General features: G+C 47.1%; 1 protein-coding gene and 1 long non-coding RNA gene across 9 annotated transcripts in view; one reads left to right on the forward strand and one right to left on the reverse strand.

Moving 5' to 3' along the window:
- TMCC1 (transmembrane and coiled-coil domain family 1) overlaps positions 1-17,330 on the reverse strand; it is a 105,102-nt gene that overhangs the window by 39,600 nt on the left and 48,172 nt on the right. Inside the window, exon 1 of one of the 8 annotated variants that reach the window (XM_042880984.1) lies at positions 3,765-3,828. The exons of the other annotated variants lie outside the window; for them this stretch is intronic. Coding sequence (XP_042736918.1) covers positions 3,765-3,803 — 39 coding nt within the window. The 5' untranslated portion in view covers positions 3,804-3,828. Of the gene's footprint in view, positions 1-3,764; positions 3,829-17,330 lie in introns of those variants that run through there. 8 annotated transcript variants of the gene reach the window in all.
- LOC122185316 lies at positions 7,678-11,194 on the forward strand. Its single transcript, XR_006180844.1, has 4 exons — positions 7,678-7,850; positions 9,604-9,706; positions 9,940-10,048; positions 10,125-11,194. It is a non-coding gene; the product is annotated as an uncharacterized LOC122185316 (long non-coding RNA).

Genomic DNA, 17,330 nt, shown 5'->3' on the forward strand with positions numbered 1-17,330 from the left:
TATGAATTCATGTAAGCTGCATCCCATCCACAGACTGCGTTTACATCCTTTAACACTGTAAGCATATTTGGCAATAAGCTATCACATACAATTTACCAGACACAGTTGGCATGTATACAGGTAATTCTCTGGACTATTTTAATATTTCTTTCATGAAGAGAAAACTCTATTCCTACCTCGAATATCTCTGCAGATATAGGCTTACAACCCCTGTTAATTACCAACAACAGGATGTGGGAAGACTCTTCAAGTCTGGTTTAGTTTTTCTTTGTGAATGCTTTAGCAGTGCAGTCATACTGAGCCTGGACAACCACCTCATGAAACCTGTTACTCCTGCTTTCTTAAGCAGAAGGCCCGAAGCTCATTTTCCTTTTCTAAGATGCAAGTAATCTTTGCAACATCCCCGCACGCATTCTAGGAACAAGATGATGCAGTGGAAGCTCATTCTCCTCTTGAGTGCCCCATTCCACCCAGAAAAGTTCATGGCTATTCCTTGTTGTTGCCAGTACTCATTCCACACCCTCATGGCCAGCAGTGCTTTGAGAACTACTTACATCCCACGGCCTTTCAGCTTTGTTCAGCCACGCGTTCTGTCCAGTATACCTTAAGGAGCACGTGTGTGGGAGCAGATTCAAAGCTAAATTATGTGATGAGTAATGCAAAGGCGTCCTCGAACCGGCCTGTCTACATGAGGACAGTCAGAAAAGCCAGCAGAAGCCAACCAGCCTTTCTGCTGGGAGCATCGGGACTTTTCTGAACGCCTGCCCTGCACTGACAATGAGAAGCGAATCCCCTGCCAGGCACAGGGCAGCGCTCGCAGCAGTCATGGCGCAGTCCGTCAGGGACAGAGCTGAGCACACCAGAGAACCGCCGACCCAAACTCTCCAGCTTCGGACAACCTGACGAGACTTCCTTCACGGACTCAAGTGAACATCCAGTAGCTCAAGTGAGAGTATCCACACCTGCTCTGGCACAGTCCATAGAAGTTCCTCTCCCATAAACAACCTCAATCCACACTAGTGCAAACACACAGTACAGACAGTACATGCAATAAGCCTGTTTACCAAGAGCAAAGGAGTTCAGTCTACAGCTTTTAAACAACATTATCATGCGAGTTAAATTAATTAAATACCATTGCAGCTCACAAAAACTACTCTTTTTTTTTTTTTTTCCTTCTCTTTCTTTAAATTGAATCTGGTCTGTGCCAGTGCTTTCACATCTGCGTGGAGTTCTGATCTGGCTCATCCTCAAAGCTTTCCTGGGAAAGCAGGCTTTTAAAAGTAAGGGTAAGTATTTTAACTTAGAAGACTGAACTGTATTTGAAGAAGCTTTATTTGCATTATTTTACTTCCATAAACTCAGTTCAAACATCCAGAACAAAATCAGCTTAGTGAAAAGCTGCACAATTTTGTACAGTCATTCCAAGAGCAAAGGAATCCCCCAACTACACCATAACACAGCAGTGGCCCTTCTTGAGGGTTGAGTAACAGCAGTCCGAGGACCTCCAACAGTCCGAGAAAATATTTCTGGTAGTGATGGTGAAGAAATAAAACATTAAAAAAAAAAAAAAAAAGACAAAATGAACAATCTTAGTTTGGACTGAGAAAGATATTTGTCAAACTAAGCTGAAAGCCATCAGGTATTTTGCCTTAAGTCCTAGCAATAAAGGTGCAGTAATTTGTGGCTCTTGCTTTTAATAGTTATGGATGTTTAAGCTGGCGAACACAGCAACCATGCAGTCACACACAAACACAAGGCAGACTTGGCCTATGTGAAATAAGAAGTAACACTTGAAGATGGGTCTGTGTTAAACTATCCGAAATTGCTGATATCTATGGGTTCTCAAATGCAAACATTCCCAAAGTCAGCGCAAAGCTAAACACTTACGCAGCTCTCCCCAGAACAGCACTTCAAAAATTGACAACCATTACATAAATCAGAGAAAGGCATTAACCCCATTCACAGAAGGATGACAGAAGCTTGGAGAGCTTACAGAATTTGGTGGAAGCCCTGTGGTGCAAACAGTCATTCTGAAAAGTGAAACCAGCTGAGGCCAAACTTCATATCACCAAGCCCTACTACTCTCCTGTGTGAAGTTCTACACTTCATTAGCTGATGTTTTGTGCCAAGCAGTAGCAGCAGCAGCACGTTTCAGCTTGTAGCTCTCAAATCTGCACAGTCACATTGCATTTGAAATCTCCATCATTAAAGATTGCTAGAAGCTAGAATTCTGACTTTGCAGCTGCATTACCCACGTGAACCATTTAATGATGTACTACTCAGCAGCAGGTGCTCCAACTCTCATACAGACATTTGTCAACTTCAAAATATAAGCAAGCAAGCAAGGAGTCAAGATTTTCACATCAGGTGTTAGGTGGTCTAACAGTCACTAAATTTGGTTGAGAAACAGATTAGCAAAATTCTCCATCAAAGCAGAGTGCTTTATATGCCATTTGCTACCTCTTCCCAAAGCCTCAAGCACAAACTAACCTTCCCACTCCCATCCCAAGTGACAGCGAGGAGAGAAGACAACACAGTTCTGATACCACTGACAAATCTGGATTAACAATCTGTTTTGACTGTATCTTCATACACTATGCTTTTTGTTTCGCTAAGTAAGTACAAAGACTGAGCACAACTGACATCAAGTGAATCGTTGCACAATTCCCTATGCCAGAGAAGCAAATCTGAGTTTTGATTCTTCTCCTCTGGTTCACTATACTTCAGAACCTGTGCATCATTTACAAGCCAAGCTAAGTAGGCTTAGCTTAAAGTCGGCTTGGATAAAACAGAATTAAAATGGAGCTATCCAAAGGAGTTCATTTAAAAGTATTTGAGATGCCCCATGTAAGTGTCCACAGGAGTGTGCACGAGAGTCATTGCTGACCAGACCTTCCCTTCAGAAGGGACACAGCTCTGCCTGCAGGCACAGCTCCTGACGTGGACAAGGGAAACGACCCAAAGAAGCGAGTTTTCCTTTCCGTACCACCTCGAAACCATTCCTCTCCATTTCTCCAAGATGAGGAGACACAGAGAAACAGAAACAAATAAGGTGCAGCAGAACCATATCGGCACCCAAGGTGGTCTGGAGGGTGTGCATTTTTAACCTATTTCAAATAGTGCCTACAACAGCGCTTCAAATTTTTGACAAACGCATTTTAAAACACGTATCGTGGGGGAAAAGTTCAACCGTAACATCAAAGCAGCCCGGCACTTCGGAGCGCAGCAGCACCGCAACTCGCAGCAGCGCAGCGCGGGGCCGAGCGGCCGTGCCGGGAGCGGGGCCGCGCCGGGCTCTGCAGGGCGGGATCCCCCGGACCGCGCACAGCCTCACTTTATTCACCGACCGACAGTTTTTCCCAAACGTTTATCCGACCAAACGCGCTGGATCGATTCAGTGACAGAACCGCACGGCTGCACGCAGTAGCAGCTCTTCGAGACGCTCGGAGCACCGCCTTTGTTCTCGGCACAGCGCCGGCCCCGCTCCCGCAGGTGTGCGGCGGGTCGGCAGCACCCAGCGCGCCCGAGGAACGGCGGCAGCAGCGCCGCACACCGCGCACCGGCACAAATGATAACGATCACATCCCCTTTCTGCAGCGCCCGACGACATCGGCAAGGAAGCGGCGGCCTCCCTCGAGCCCCACAGCACCGCGCCGGGCGCCGCCTGAGGTCCCACCCAGCCTTTGTGTCTGCGCGGGGAACAAAAGGCAGCGGTGCCCCCAGCCCCCCGCGGAGGTCGACTCGCGAGAACGGCCGGGACCCACCTTGGAGAGCTGCCGCCGGAGGCTGAAGCGCTGCACCATGGTCCGGGCCGGGCCGGGCCGCTCCGCGGGGGGCGAACGGCGGGAGAGCCGCGCCCGCAGCGCCCGTAGCCCAGGGAGCCGGAGCCGGAGCCGGGCCCGGGCCCCCCGCCCTCAGCGCTCGGGCCGCTCCATCGCCGGCAGCCCCCAAGGAGGGCGGGGCGCGACGTGCCCGCACCGCTCCGCGCCTGCACCGGAGGCGGCCCCGCCCACGAGGCCCCGCCCGCGGCGGATCGCCGGCGGCCCGCAGCCGGAGCGCGGACGCGCCGCTCCCGCAGCGCTTCCGTCCCGAGCCCGTCCGCAGGAGCGTACCTGCGCGGCACGGTCACCCCGAGCTCCGCGCCGTGCCCGGCCGAGGCGCTCTGCCGGCCGAAGCCCCGCGGCGCTGTCCCGGAACAGAGCGGCGTCCCCGGGGAGCGGAGCGCTACGAGCGCGGCTGCGCGGAACCGTCGCCGCGTGGCGGTGCTCTACTGCGGGTGGGACGCGGCCCGAATCGCTCGGGGCTGCAGGAGGACGAAGCTCCAGCCCTGCGCTAACGGGGCTCCGAAAGGCCGGAGGGCTCGGGCCCGGTTCCAGCACCGCCTCGCACGTCCGTCCTTTCCTCCGCACGTTCCAGCGCGCGAGGTTTAATTCTTCCATGGGAACACACGCGGAGGAGTTGCTGTAATCGCCACCAAACACTGCTTCTCCACACCGCAAATATGTACCCAGCTGTGCTCCCACTTGTCCAACCATCTTGGTAAGAGGGGGTTTTGGATCCCTTAACTTGCTCCTTTTCCCATTCCAGCACTCTGAGTGAAGGATGCAGCACGATCTTCACGCAGAAGGCAGCGCAGGGCTCTGTCCCTCTATCTGCAGCACAGGTACGCGTGCACGGCCAGCAGACCTCCGCGGGAAGGAGCAGAGGGAAACAAAAGGCACAAACACAATGAAGGCCTCAAAATACCTGGAAATTAGTCAGTTTCTTAAGTAGCCCTATCTCAGCATTTTCAGTTTCAGACTTCATAGGATTTTATTTCCAAGCCTTTTTGGAATTGCCTTCTGCCTGCAACTTCGCTCTCATTTTCTCCTGTTCCTTCAACTCGGAGCTGCTTTTTTTCTTTTTTTTGTGCTCTGCTCTAGATGGCAGAAGGTCCCTGTGACACTCCTGTACAGAGCACCCATGACACAACTTCTGCACAATGATCCAATGACAATGACAATTGTCTCTGGCTGGGTGGATAGGGGGAGAGCAGTGGATGTAGTCTACCTTGATTTCAGCAAGGCATTTGATACTGTCCCCCATGACGTCCTTATAACAAAGCTGAGGAAGTGTGGGATAGATGAGTGGACAGTGAGGTGGGTTGAGAACTGGCTGACTGGCAGAGCACAGAGGGTCGTTGTTGGTGGTGCAGAGTCCGGTTGGAGGCCTGTAACTAGCGGTGTTCCTCAGGGGTCTGTGCTGGGTTCGGTCTTGTTCAACATCTTCATCAATGACCTTGATGAGGGGATAATGGCCACCCTCAGCAAGTTTGCCGATGATACAAAGTTGGGAGGATTGGCTGACACGCCTGAAGGCTGTGTTGCCATTCAGCAAGACCTGGATAGGCTGGAGAGCTGGGCAGAAAAAAACCGGATGAGGTTTAACAAAAGCAAGTGTAGAGTCTTGCATCTGGGGAGGAATAATTCCATGCACCAGTACAGGTTGGGGGATGACCTGCTGGAGGGGAGCTCTGCGGAAAGGGACCTGGGTGTCCTGGTGGACGACAGGTTGGCCATGAGCCAGCAGTGTGCCCTTGTGGCCAAAAAGGCCAATGGCTTACTGGGGTGCATTAAAAAGAGCGTGGCCAGCAGGTCAAAGGAGGTGATCCTCCCCCTCTACTCTGCCCTGGTAAGACCTCATCTGGAGCACTGCGTCCAGTTCTGGGCTCCCCAGTACAAAAAAGACAGGGATCTCTTGGAAAGAGTCCAGCGGAGGGCCACGAAGATGGTGAAGGGCCTGGAGCATCTCCCCTATGAGGAAAGGCTGAGTGAACTGGGTCTGTTCAGCCTGGAGAAAAGGAGACTGAGAGGGGACCTGATCCAGGTCTATAAATATCTAAGGTGTGGGGGGCAGAATGGCGAGGCCGGACTCTTTTCAGTGGTGAGTGGAGACAGGACAAGGGGAAATGGCCAGAAACTGGAGCATAGGAAGTTCCGCACAAACATGCGCAAGAACTTCTTTACAGTGAGGGTGACGGAGCACTGGAACAGGCTGCCCAGGGAGGTGGTGGAATCTCCTTCTCTGGAGATGTTCAAGACCTGCCTGGATGCCTACCTGTGCTACCTGGTGTAGGGAACCTGCTTTGGCAGGGGGGTTGGACTCGATGATCTCAGGAGGTCCCTTCCAACCCCTACAATTCTGTGATTCTGTGATCCACTGAAGCAGAACGGCAATATTTAAAGGGAAAACACCAAGAACATCTGAACAACAAAAATGATACTCTGAAGAGATCTGAAAATTTTATATTAGAGAAGATATCAGGAATGCTTTCCTACTTCTTATGTACATTAAACATTTTAATAAGTTTTAAAAATATGTTCCTTCTCACTGTCTACAACTTAAACACTTCTAGTATATGAATGCTATCGTGCCAGAAGAAACTGCTTTGAAGGATGATTTATGTGATCTCAGCTAAAGCACCTTCAGAGCTGCACGCTTCTGTTTCCTTTCTGCTAACCTCTTATTCACTAATAAGAGACAACACGTCTGACTGTATCCTCAATATTCTGTCTGAGAACTTACATATCAGGTACAATTTTTTCAGTACAACTCAAACGTAGGCACAGAATTGCACCATGAACCCAGCAGGGAGGGCTCCTTTAATCATTACATTGAAGTGTCTATAGCATCAACGCCTTCATTGTGCAGTCTTGCACAGAGTTACCTTCTGAATAACTCTAGACTACAGTCAAAGTTACTGGAGCTCAGAAACAGCTCTCAATACCTGGGGTGGGAGCACATCCCAGCTGAGTTTGGGCTGTATCAGGCAGAGAGGGATCACCCAGCACTGCGCCGCTCACCAGCACTCTGCTCAGACCCTACTTTAAAAGGAAGGAAGCCACAAGGATCCCATGCTGTGCTCCAGCACACTGGATCAAGGGCCCAGGACCCTGTGCCATGCCTGTCAGTTGGAGGAATTTGCACACAGAGTTCACACAAAATTACTCTCCGCAGTACGTATTGGGAAAGGACACTCTGCTCTATTGCATGGCTGCATAGTGGAAGGATGGGTGATTTAGGCCAGCATGTTTGCCTTATTAAGGAAAAATGTTTGTAGCCTATTTTTAATGTCAACAGTTGGCCTGGAGGGTAAAGACAGAAGAGAGTTGGGCCAGGAAGGGTTATGAGAAGGGTCAGCATGGTTCTCTATATAGAACTCAAAGGGAGGGTTAGAAAAAGATTAAACAGAGGTGTTTATTTTATAACCACCATCCAAAATTAACATCTAAAGATGTGCACCTGAGCACTGAGAACCCCAGCAGTTGTATCACAGCATGATTTGGTTACACTCTGCCCTGTCATTACTAACTCGGAGGTTTCACAATGCAGAAATGTGTTCTGTACAGACAAAGCGCTCCCTCCCACAACGTCAGGTCCTTTCCAGAATGTTCATTCTTCCTGGGAACGCACAGTGCACCACCCCGCTACCAGGCCCTGATTTTACTACAGTCACATAATGCTGACAGCAAATGCTGCCAGGGATGGAACACCAGAAGGCTCCCCACACTGGAGGAGCACAAAGCAGCACCACAGGCATCCCACACCTACAGCTGCATCACTCCACGCTGACCTGCACTGACCTTCTTGCTCTGCTGTTTGACTCCGCAGAAGCCTGCTGCACATCATTTAATTCCTAGTGCAGGACACCTGTAACTGTGAACAGTCTCTGTGTCCAGAAACTTGACACACGTTTATTGCTTTCTACCCTGCTTTCCAGCATTCTTGTGACAACCCTCCTCCCATGGTTGAAGTTCTTTTTCATGTGTGCTTAGAGACACACTTGGAACTTGGAAAGTGGAAAAAGTCAGGTATGATATTGTATTTATGCTACGTATACAAACTCTCCAATGTCATTTATCAACATTATAACCAAACGTGAGAGCCCTACAGTTCAAATCCACTTCTGATCACTGCATGGTCATCATGGTTTTACAACTTCCAAAAGCTTCACACTCCTGAAGAAATCAGTATTTTTTTTTTCCACACATCTCCTTCCCTTTGTAATTATAATTTGGAGATTTTGTTAAAATCATTTGCTTAGATTAAAGCTTAGGTTAATGATGAAAAAGTTAGTTTTTAGTACCAGCACTTCCACGCTAACCAAAGACTGCTCCCATGGGATTTGCACAAGTAGGCGTGCTCCCCTCAGACAGCTGACAAGGCCACACACTTGCAGTACAATTCACAGCCCTTTTAGGCGCCTTGCTGCCATGAGCATAACAGCAAAGCGCGTGCCGTCCCACCAACCCTTGCAGGAACACTGGCAGTGACCTCACAGCTGCCTGAACAGCAGCTCCATTCTAGGCTGCTTCACTGAGCCTCAGTGCCCCATGGCTTGCGGGAACCTGCTGTGCTATAAGCAAGATTTAAGAGCTCACACCAAGTGAGCAACACGTATCATAGACAATGGGATTACAAGAGAAACCACTGAGAGCTAATTAAACACCTTCCTTTCACATTGTGTCTACATGCATTGATCTACATGGTGCAGGAGTGCAGTGCAATGCCTCAGCTGTAGGCTCAGTGCACGCTTCTTGTCACAGGAATGCTGCAGGTGGAATTCAGCTACGGAAAATAGAAAAGACAAGGCTGTGGGTAGGTCAGCAGCGCAAATACCTGGGCTGTCTGCAGGAAACAAGTGACAGTACAAGGGGAGGTTGAGATAATCTTATCCGTTAGTAATGTGAGATACAAAAAATTACAGAAGCAGCAGAAGAATTTCAGACTACAAAAAGGGAGCCCCATGCAATGAAGTGGTCAAATGCTCACACACACACACAGTGAGCACTGCCACGGCCAGGTCCTGCTGCAAGTATGGGGCTGAGCCCAATGCCTCGCATCCCCCACACCTCTACATGCACTACCAGATCTGTTTCCTTCAACAGTCTCTGATTACAATTTCTAGGGGTCAGATAAGTCCACTGCCATCCCCACTACCTAACAGGCACAACACTGCTCCTTGTGAAGGACAGCTGCTCCCAGCTCAGTGTCCCAGTGAGCTCCATGCAGCACTCAGAGCCCCTCGTGGCAGCTTTGCCACTGACTTGTAAACCCCCACACCGCCCCCAGTTGCAGACCTGCAGCCACCGCTCCCCAACCTGCTGCCCCCCAACCCACAACAGCAAGGTATGGTGCCTAAGGACCGCAGCCAGTCCCGTGCATTTTGTCCCGGGGACAAAATCTCTTAATTCCATGGCCAGACAAATAAGCAGGCAGCATCTGCCTGCATAAATGTAAACACACCCATTTATAAGACAGGGCCTGAAGAACTGATGCCTACAGCCCAGCCCTTTGGTTTGCACAAAGCTAAATTTGTTGCTGTCAGTCTATGGTTTTCTGCACACAACAGTGCATAAGTTGCTTCAGAAAAACAAAACTAGATTCAAGAAGGGTGCTTAAATTTACATATCTTTTAATTTAAGCTTCTTTTGTATTATTTACATTTCACAGAAAATACTCAGTTTCAGCGCTGTGTGAGCATGATTCTCTCTCAATCACTGTGAGGACAGCATCCCATATTTCTGAAAGCCAACTCAATAGCACAAACCAATTTATTTTCAGGATGGATGAAGTGAACTGTTTGCATACAGATGTTCTGAAAAGTCAGAGCTCCCTCTATCGATTGAGACTGCAGGAAGGACACTTGTTCTGCATACAGAAAAAGGTACAGAGGCATCATCGGTTTTATCTGCATCTACACCAAATCATCTGTAGTATTACTTCCTGTTAAAGCCTTCCACATGTGAAGATCATTAAAAAATCCTGACATAAAGATGTCATCCCCATCTAAAAAAATCTCAAATAGCAACACAGAAATAACTGAGAGTACAGAAAAAGTTAACAACTGAACAGAAAATAGGAACCTGCTTCACTTTTCTCACTGTTGTGGCATTCCAGGTCTTTGGATGCAGCTTCTTCAATCAAAATTTCTTTGCTTCACTCAAAAACTACAAACACTGCTAATTCAGACCTCCTTGCCCTCCTCATTGGATGCCGTTCTGCTCTGGTGAGTGCACCTGTGTTCCTTCAGTGCTGACAAATTGGAGCCCTCCAGAAGTAACACCTCCTATTTATTTCCACAGAAACTACAGCAACTACAAAGCACATCAGTGCTGTTGGATAGAGTACGTGCTCAGACACAAAACGCTATTTTCCAACATAGTCACCACCATTAGTTACGCATTTTAGCTTGTGATGAACAAGAGATTGCATGCCACACTCATGACTACTGGCACTGCTGAAGTGCAGCACCCTCCCCTCACTGTGCTCACAGCCACTGCTTGGTCCCCATACATGCTGTGTTGATGAATGCACACCAGATGCTCCCAGCTGCACAGCACCGATCAGCACAGGCTGAGGAAAAGGGTCAGAGACTACTAAGTGTGCATATAACATCTTTACTGGCATTATTCATTTTTATTTTCTGGAACAAATCTGGACTAATGACAATTGGACTCTCAGATGTCAATTATACTAAAATTAATTTCTTGGCTCTCCTGTATTTTAGTGTCCTTCCACTTTGTCCATAAAGACAACTTTGAGCACAAGGTCACTCCAGCGCTTCACAAAGGTGACAGCCACCAGGCAGGGAAAGGCAGTGCCTGGCACAACATCGTCATTCGAAGCAATTAAGCAACTGAAGATCAATTTCTGTGCCTGTAAAATAACCCTCAGCCTACTCTTGACCTATCACTCCGCAATTACACCACTACACAATCTGCTATTATCTTATCTTGTTGCAAGATGCAAACAATGCAACCCTATCCCTGCACAAAGCACAGCACTGCGTTGCAGCCCTTCTGCTGGAGCAGGAGAGCAGTGGTCACTGTGGCATACTGCACACAGCTACTGAATTGCATCTTCTGGAAGTTCAGATCTGTAGCTGTAGCTACTTGCAGCATTATCTTCGAAAATTATTTCCTGAGACTGAAATGATCCTGATGCCCCTCACACACCAACCCATCCAAATTTCCGTGGTACATCACTGCCAAGTATGCATACGCTCCTATTTACAGCGAAGAAAAGCTCCTCCTCCTCGTTACAAACCACGCCAACTCTGCACGATCTGTGGTGTTTTAACATGATTCAGCTGCATGTACTGCAAGTTAATACATTATTTCCAGAAGGGCTCCTGACTGACTTCATCTGTTTATATGGGAAAAATTATTTTTAATGTAAAAGTGGTGCTTCAGGGGGAGAACTACAAAATGTTTTATTTAGAATTTATTATGGTAAAATTCCAAAAACATTTACCATCTACAGGCACTGAATGGGAGAGCAAACATGCGCTGCAGAGAGTACTGCTTATTATTTTGTGAGATGTGTGACAGCTTAGGCAATCTTTTACAGACAGCCCAAGTAATGCTTCCACACGGTGCTAACAATACAGAAAGCTGCTGCATCGTTACAGGTGGCTGTTCCAGGAGCCATTAATATGTCACCAGAGTGCCTGTTTGGAAAGGGTCATTAAAAAGTAACTAAGAAAAGCAGGTTACTGTGAGGAGCCTTTATGTGACGCTCAGGATGCCAGTACTGCCACAGGAGAACACTAAGGAGTCCACTAAGTACAGGCCAGCAATTATTACACAATTGAAGCACATGCAGTCTTTGTTTTTATACAGATACTACCAGAATATAGATTTAAGTTGGCAGCCAATATCTAAAGAAAATTAAAATATTTATGAAAGCTAATCACTGAAAATGAAAACAGGGTGAGAACACAGCAGAGCTGAAGTGCACAAAGTGCCTCAGAAAGCTGCTCTCTGAGGAATCTCAGTGGAGGAACATAAACTGAAGTGCTGGCATGGGCACAGACAAACTTTGAGATGCTCTGCTTTAGGCTTCTTGATTTCATCCACAGAATCACAGGGTTGGAAGAGACCTCAAGGATCATGAATCTCCAACCCCCTGCTGCATGCACCAACCCCCACATTTAATACTATCCCAGGCTGCCCAGGGCCCCATCCAACCTGGCCTTGAACACCTCCAGGGATGGACGGGGCATCACAGCCTCTCTGGGCAGCTGCTCCAGCACCTCACCGCTCTCTCTGTAAAGAGTTTCCCCCTGACTAATCCAATCTAAATCTGTCCAATCTAAATCTCCCCTCCCTCAACTTCAAACCATTTCCCCCTGTCCTGCAGTTATCAACCCTTTCCAAGAGTTGATTCCCCTCCTGTCTGTAGGCTCCCTTTAGGTACCAAAGGCTGCAATGAGGTCACCCCGCAGCTTCTCTTCTCCAGGCTGAACAAGCCCAGCTCCATCAGCCTGTCTTCGTAGGGGAGGTGCTCCAGTCCCCTGATCATCTTCATGGCTCTCCTTTGGACCCTCTCCAACAGCTCCCTGTCTTTCTTGTACTTTCTTGTACACTTGGACACAGTGCTGCAGATGGGGCCTCACAAGAGCAGAGCAGAGGGGGACAATCACCTCCCTGTCCCTGCTGGTCACCCCTCTTCTGATGGAGCCCAGGACACCATTTGCCTTCCGAGCCACAAGAGCACGCTGCTGGCTCATGTTAAGCTTTTCATCTATCAAGACCCCCAAGTCCTTCTCCACAGGGCTGCTCTCAAGCACCGCCCCTTCCAGTCTGTAGGGATGCCTGGGATTCCTCTGGCCCATGTGCAAAATTCTGCACTTTGCCGTGTTGAACCTCATCAGGTTCACCTTGCCCACCTTTCCAGCCTGTCGAGGTCCCTCTGAATGGCCTCCCTTCCTTCCACCATGTCGACCGCACCGCTCAGCTTGGTATCATCAGCAAATTGCTGAGGGTGCACTCGATTCCATCATCGCTGTCATTGATGAAGATGTTAAAGAGCACCAGTCCCAAGACAGAGCCCTGGGGGACGCCGCTTGTTAGTGGCCTCCACCTTGACATAGATCCAATGATCACCGCCCTGTATCTTCAGCATTCCCCGACTGTTAAAATCCATCCAAAAGGTCAGTGACCTCAATATGTGAAGTCTCAACTCCGTACCACAGTACCACAGACTGGCAGAGGTGGGCATGGCCCTCCACCAGAGCTGTGCCCAGCTCCACATCCAGGCTGGAGACCTCCAAGGAGGGAGAGCCCCCAGTCTGGGTGACCTGACCCAGTGCTCCACTGCCTGCTCCGCCACGTTGCCATTTCTGCCCTCTGCCATCTACACTTGCTGCTGGGCACTACAGAAAAGCCTGGCTCCGTGCTCTTTGCAGCCCTCCTTCGGGAACTGACGCTGGTAAGATTCCAACACAGAGAGCAACCTCTCACCTAAGTACAGCTGCTACTTTTGTAGCTCTGGCACTTTAATATTGTTGTTTGTTCATGCCCCATAACTCCTTAACCCACAAAAAGCTCAGTGAAACCCAAGCAGTCTCACACCACCATTTCTAAGCCACCAAAGATCTGATTTCACAGCTCAGAGGGCTGCTTTTATAGAAAAACAAGGCTTTATGCAAAAACATTTAGATGTTCACTACTAGAAATATAACATCAAATGAAATATCTCCACAAAACTTTAATTATTGCATTATTTTCCATGCCAGGAGTCCTTTTTTTTTTTTTTTTTTTTTTTTTTTTTAAACAACCCTGACAACACACAGTAGGATGATTACACATGCAAACATTTGTAAATGAGGTGTTAGGTCAAATCTGATTTGTGGTTTTGGGATAGCAATTTGCCCTTCAAATTCAACAGAAACTGAAAAGAGCAGAGAAGAGAACAATACTGTGAACTAAAAATACCTTGCATGCAATGGATTACTTAGAGTTTACTTTCCCTTATGCAAAAGCACTGTGTCCTTAACTCCCACTTGGAACAGAGGACCTCAGCATCACGCAGGACTGGGCTCCCCAGTACTCATTATTCTGTAGAATCATACAAACATGAGTTACTGCTCATAACATCAATATAAGTCCTGACTGCTCTCAGAGGATTAAGCAAGATAAACAAGAAATAAAGATTCTTCTCTCCAAAACTTTGCAGTATCCACATACAAAGGAGGGGGAGAGAAATAAGACAAAGCACACAAAACCCTTCCTGGGTTAAGGAAACAATAATTCGAAAATGTTAACCTCCTAAACTTCCTGGCAGCGTACTTAGTATGGGGGTCAATGAGGTTATAGGCACAAAAAAGGAAGAGTGGGTGTAGATCATCAGGAGATGGATGAAAGCTGACCTGCCGCACAAAGCATGCTGGACAAAGAGAAGGTTCTGGGAAAGGAAGAATGAAGCCTAACAAGATGTCTTTGGTACTCAGGATCTGGAGTGACACACAGGACTTAAACTGTAGATAGACTTTAACTACAAAATGGTTTCCAGGATAAGAACAAAGACCAGCTCACGTAGTCATAACAGAGTTTGGGGAGAAAATGTGGAGGTGAGGTAGGAACATGGTAATAGAATTATCAATTGCAAAAGGCAGTGATTAGGGGAACAGGGCTGACAGTAGAAAATATTGCCATGTCTGGTAAGTTGTGTGTTTTTTCCCCCCCCCTGCTAAGAACTTTGATGCCAAACTTACACATGTGGGGCAGGTGGGAGAAAACTTTTTCCCTAGAAGGGGACCCTGAAAGGCAGGTCCAGGAATGCAGGCTCTGCCATCTGCTTCAGGTCTGAGGAGTCTCATCTTTAACAACTGCCCCACGACAGCATGGTCTCAGTTTCACAAATGGACACCTCATTAAAAAAAAAAAAACAACTCATTTTTCACTTCTGCTACTTACCTCATTAACACAGCCATATCGATGAAGTTTTTTTTTTTTTCCTTTCTCCAAATTACAGTACAGCACCTAGTGTTAAAAATTAAGTATAACAGTAGGCCCAACTGCACAGCACAATGAATCACAAACGCTGTGCTCAGAACACCATATCTGTAGGCAGAGGAGAGCATATATTTCAAAGCACGGTGCAGCACAACTTCACACAGAAGGACAAAGCACGAAACATTGGGCCAGACTCTGCAAATATGGAAGACATGGAAATAGTCTGAATGTGTTTAACTGCTCTTTAGCTTCAGAGGTAAACTCTAGACAGAAGCATTTGGTCTGCTCTCCATCTATGCTTCACAAATACATTTGCAACAGATAAGGCTCCTGCCACACAAACGAGCACTGACAACTTAGAGCAGCCTGCAAAAGCTTTTACATGCACCTAACAAAATACAATTGAAAGCTAATTTCTCAGTAAGCCATGTCCACTGACACATGTACCGAAATCTTTTGCAGTCACGGGCAAATTCTAGGCTTAATAACCACAGACACTATGCAGCATTACTTAGTAGCTACAGAACACTGTAGTGAAGGAATGCATTGCCCCTTATTTCAAAATGCAATTTGCAACGTTGCAATAATGAAACCACTACAAGAGAATAAAATGCCTAGTAGTTCTTCTAGATGGCAGGATCTAAACATTGGGAAGAAAAAAAAGAAGGCAAAGCAGAGCAGGAATTTCTGCTCAAGGAGCAGCACTGAGCACGGTGTAGGGATGAGTGCCACCATGCATCTGACGGGGGCAGAAGAGCTCCACAACAGTGGCAGCCACTAACCTCAGAGCACAACAGGCGATGGGGGCTGGCGGTTCAGCTGAGGACAGAAGACATTCAGCAGACAAAAACAGAGTAACATTGCTCGACTGCAATTCACACACTACACGTTTCAGTCACTACTAAATCACAGTATTTTCACTGAATACGTTGCTTCCTTGTCCTTGTGAGTTGTACAGTCCCTACAGAACAGAAGAAACACTGCCACTGAAGAAACACCAACATCAAGAAAGCGAACTTGGTGGTGCTTTATTTTTTAAAGATCTTTTTTGAGAGATTGAGATCAAAAAGAAGATAACTTGGCATAGTCATGAGAAAGTTAATATGAAATGAGATCAAGGACAGATTTGCTGCATACACAATTGGCAAGAGCACACACGGGCAAGAGCTGAACCTACTAGTCCAGAGTACTCTCCCCACAAATACCAGAGTGTTATTTAACAAGTATTTTGAAGAACTTATTCCTATTTCGTAAGATTTGCGAAATAATGCAGATTCAGTGGATGAAATACTTTCACCCCGTTTCCCTGATGTAACAATGTGTTAAAACTTCACCACTCATAACTTAAAGACAGTGTGTAAGGGCTGAGTTCATGCTTAACGTGCCCTGTGCTCCATTTAAGCTTACTGCAACAGTTCCAGATGTTACCTAGCCCTTTATTGACTCCATCTGAACTGTGTGGTAACTGCTTTTGCAACACAAGTTGCTAAACACCCTTTTTCAACTGCATCATTTGAACTGTGTGGTAACTAGTTTTGCAATACAAGTCGCTAAAGAAAAAGCAATTAACTGAATGCCACATTTGCTTCTCAGATGCCAAACGCACCGATGCCTCTTACAAGACCGATTCAACGATCGGCTGAACTGCTCTCTTCTGATTTCAGACCCTTGCTGAGCAGATTCCTGACTTTCTTCACCAGAGCCCTGAGCACAGCCAGCTGATCCGAGGCCGGGCTGTGTGAAGGGCTGACACAAGCACACCTCTCCTTCAGCTCCAGTCCCACAGTCATTTCTGCACTTTGCCTATCTCAACTGTATTTTGTCTATCACAGAGCCTTTCCAGTCATTTATTTGCACTTTGTTCTAGTCCTTCCTGACCTTGGGGCCCCATCTGGAATACTAGATCTTTAAGGAGCCTCCAACTCAAGACATTCTATGATATGATTATACCAAAAACTGATAAAACCAAGCATGTCTGAATGAAGTTTGTAAAATAATGGAAGAACAAGAAAATACTTTTATACTGCTAGACCTAGAGATGCTAGCAATTAGCTGCTGCATAGAATTCTCTATTACAAACTGGGTTCCAAGTTTTTTTTTAATGTCTTCATGTTTTCATGGCCAGGCAGCTGACACTATCTGAGATAACTCACTGATTTTAGTTATTAATAAAGACATAATAAGCTGACAAATGAAACAGAAACTTCCCAGCTTGAAAATTTCTACTGCATGGACACTCATGATGGACACCCATGGAAAATAGAACCAAGCAACTCTGAAGCTCTAGACTGCTTGCAGACTACAACAGGCATGGCTTTTATGACAGCACTTTTCTAAGATATGAGATGCTGTATGGCACCAATGCCTGGGATAGGAACCACAGACACAGCTCCATGCTGCTAGTATGGTTTCCTGGGTCATTTACAGCCAGTAAGAACAATTTTCACCAATTCTTGCTTGTTTTGGTATTTTCCACACTGCAGAAAGCCACTGTATGGAATCCACGGCAGTTTTTGGTTTTCTTTACTATCTTCAGGGTATCTGTTTCCA

The sequence above is a fragment of the Lagopus leucura genome, unplaced genomic scaffold (assembly GCF_019238085.1).
Source record: "Lagopus leucura isolate 7727_CA_CO unplaced genomic scaffold, USGS_WTPT01 Super-Scaffold_100028, whole genome shotgun sequence".
Taxonomy (NCBI): domain Eukaryota; kingdom Metazoa; phylum Chordata; class Aves; order Galliformes; family Phasianidae; genus Lagopus; species Lagopus leucura.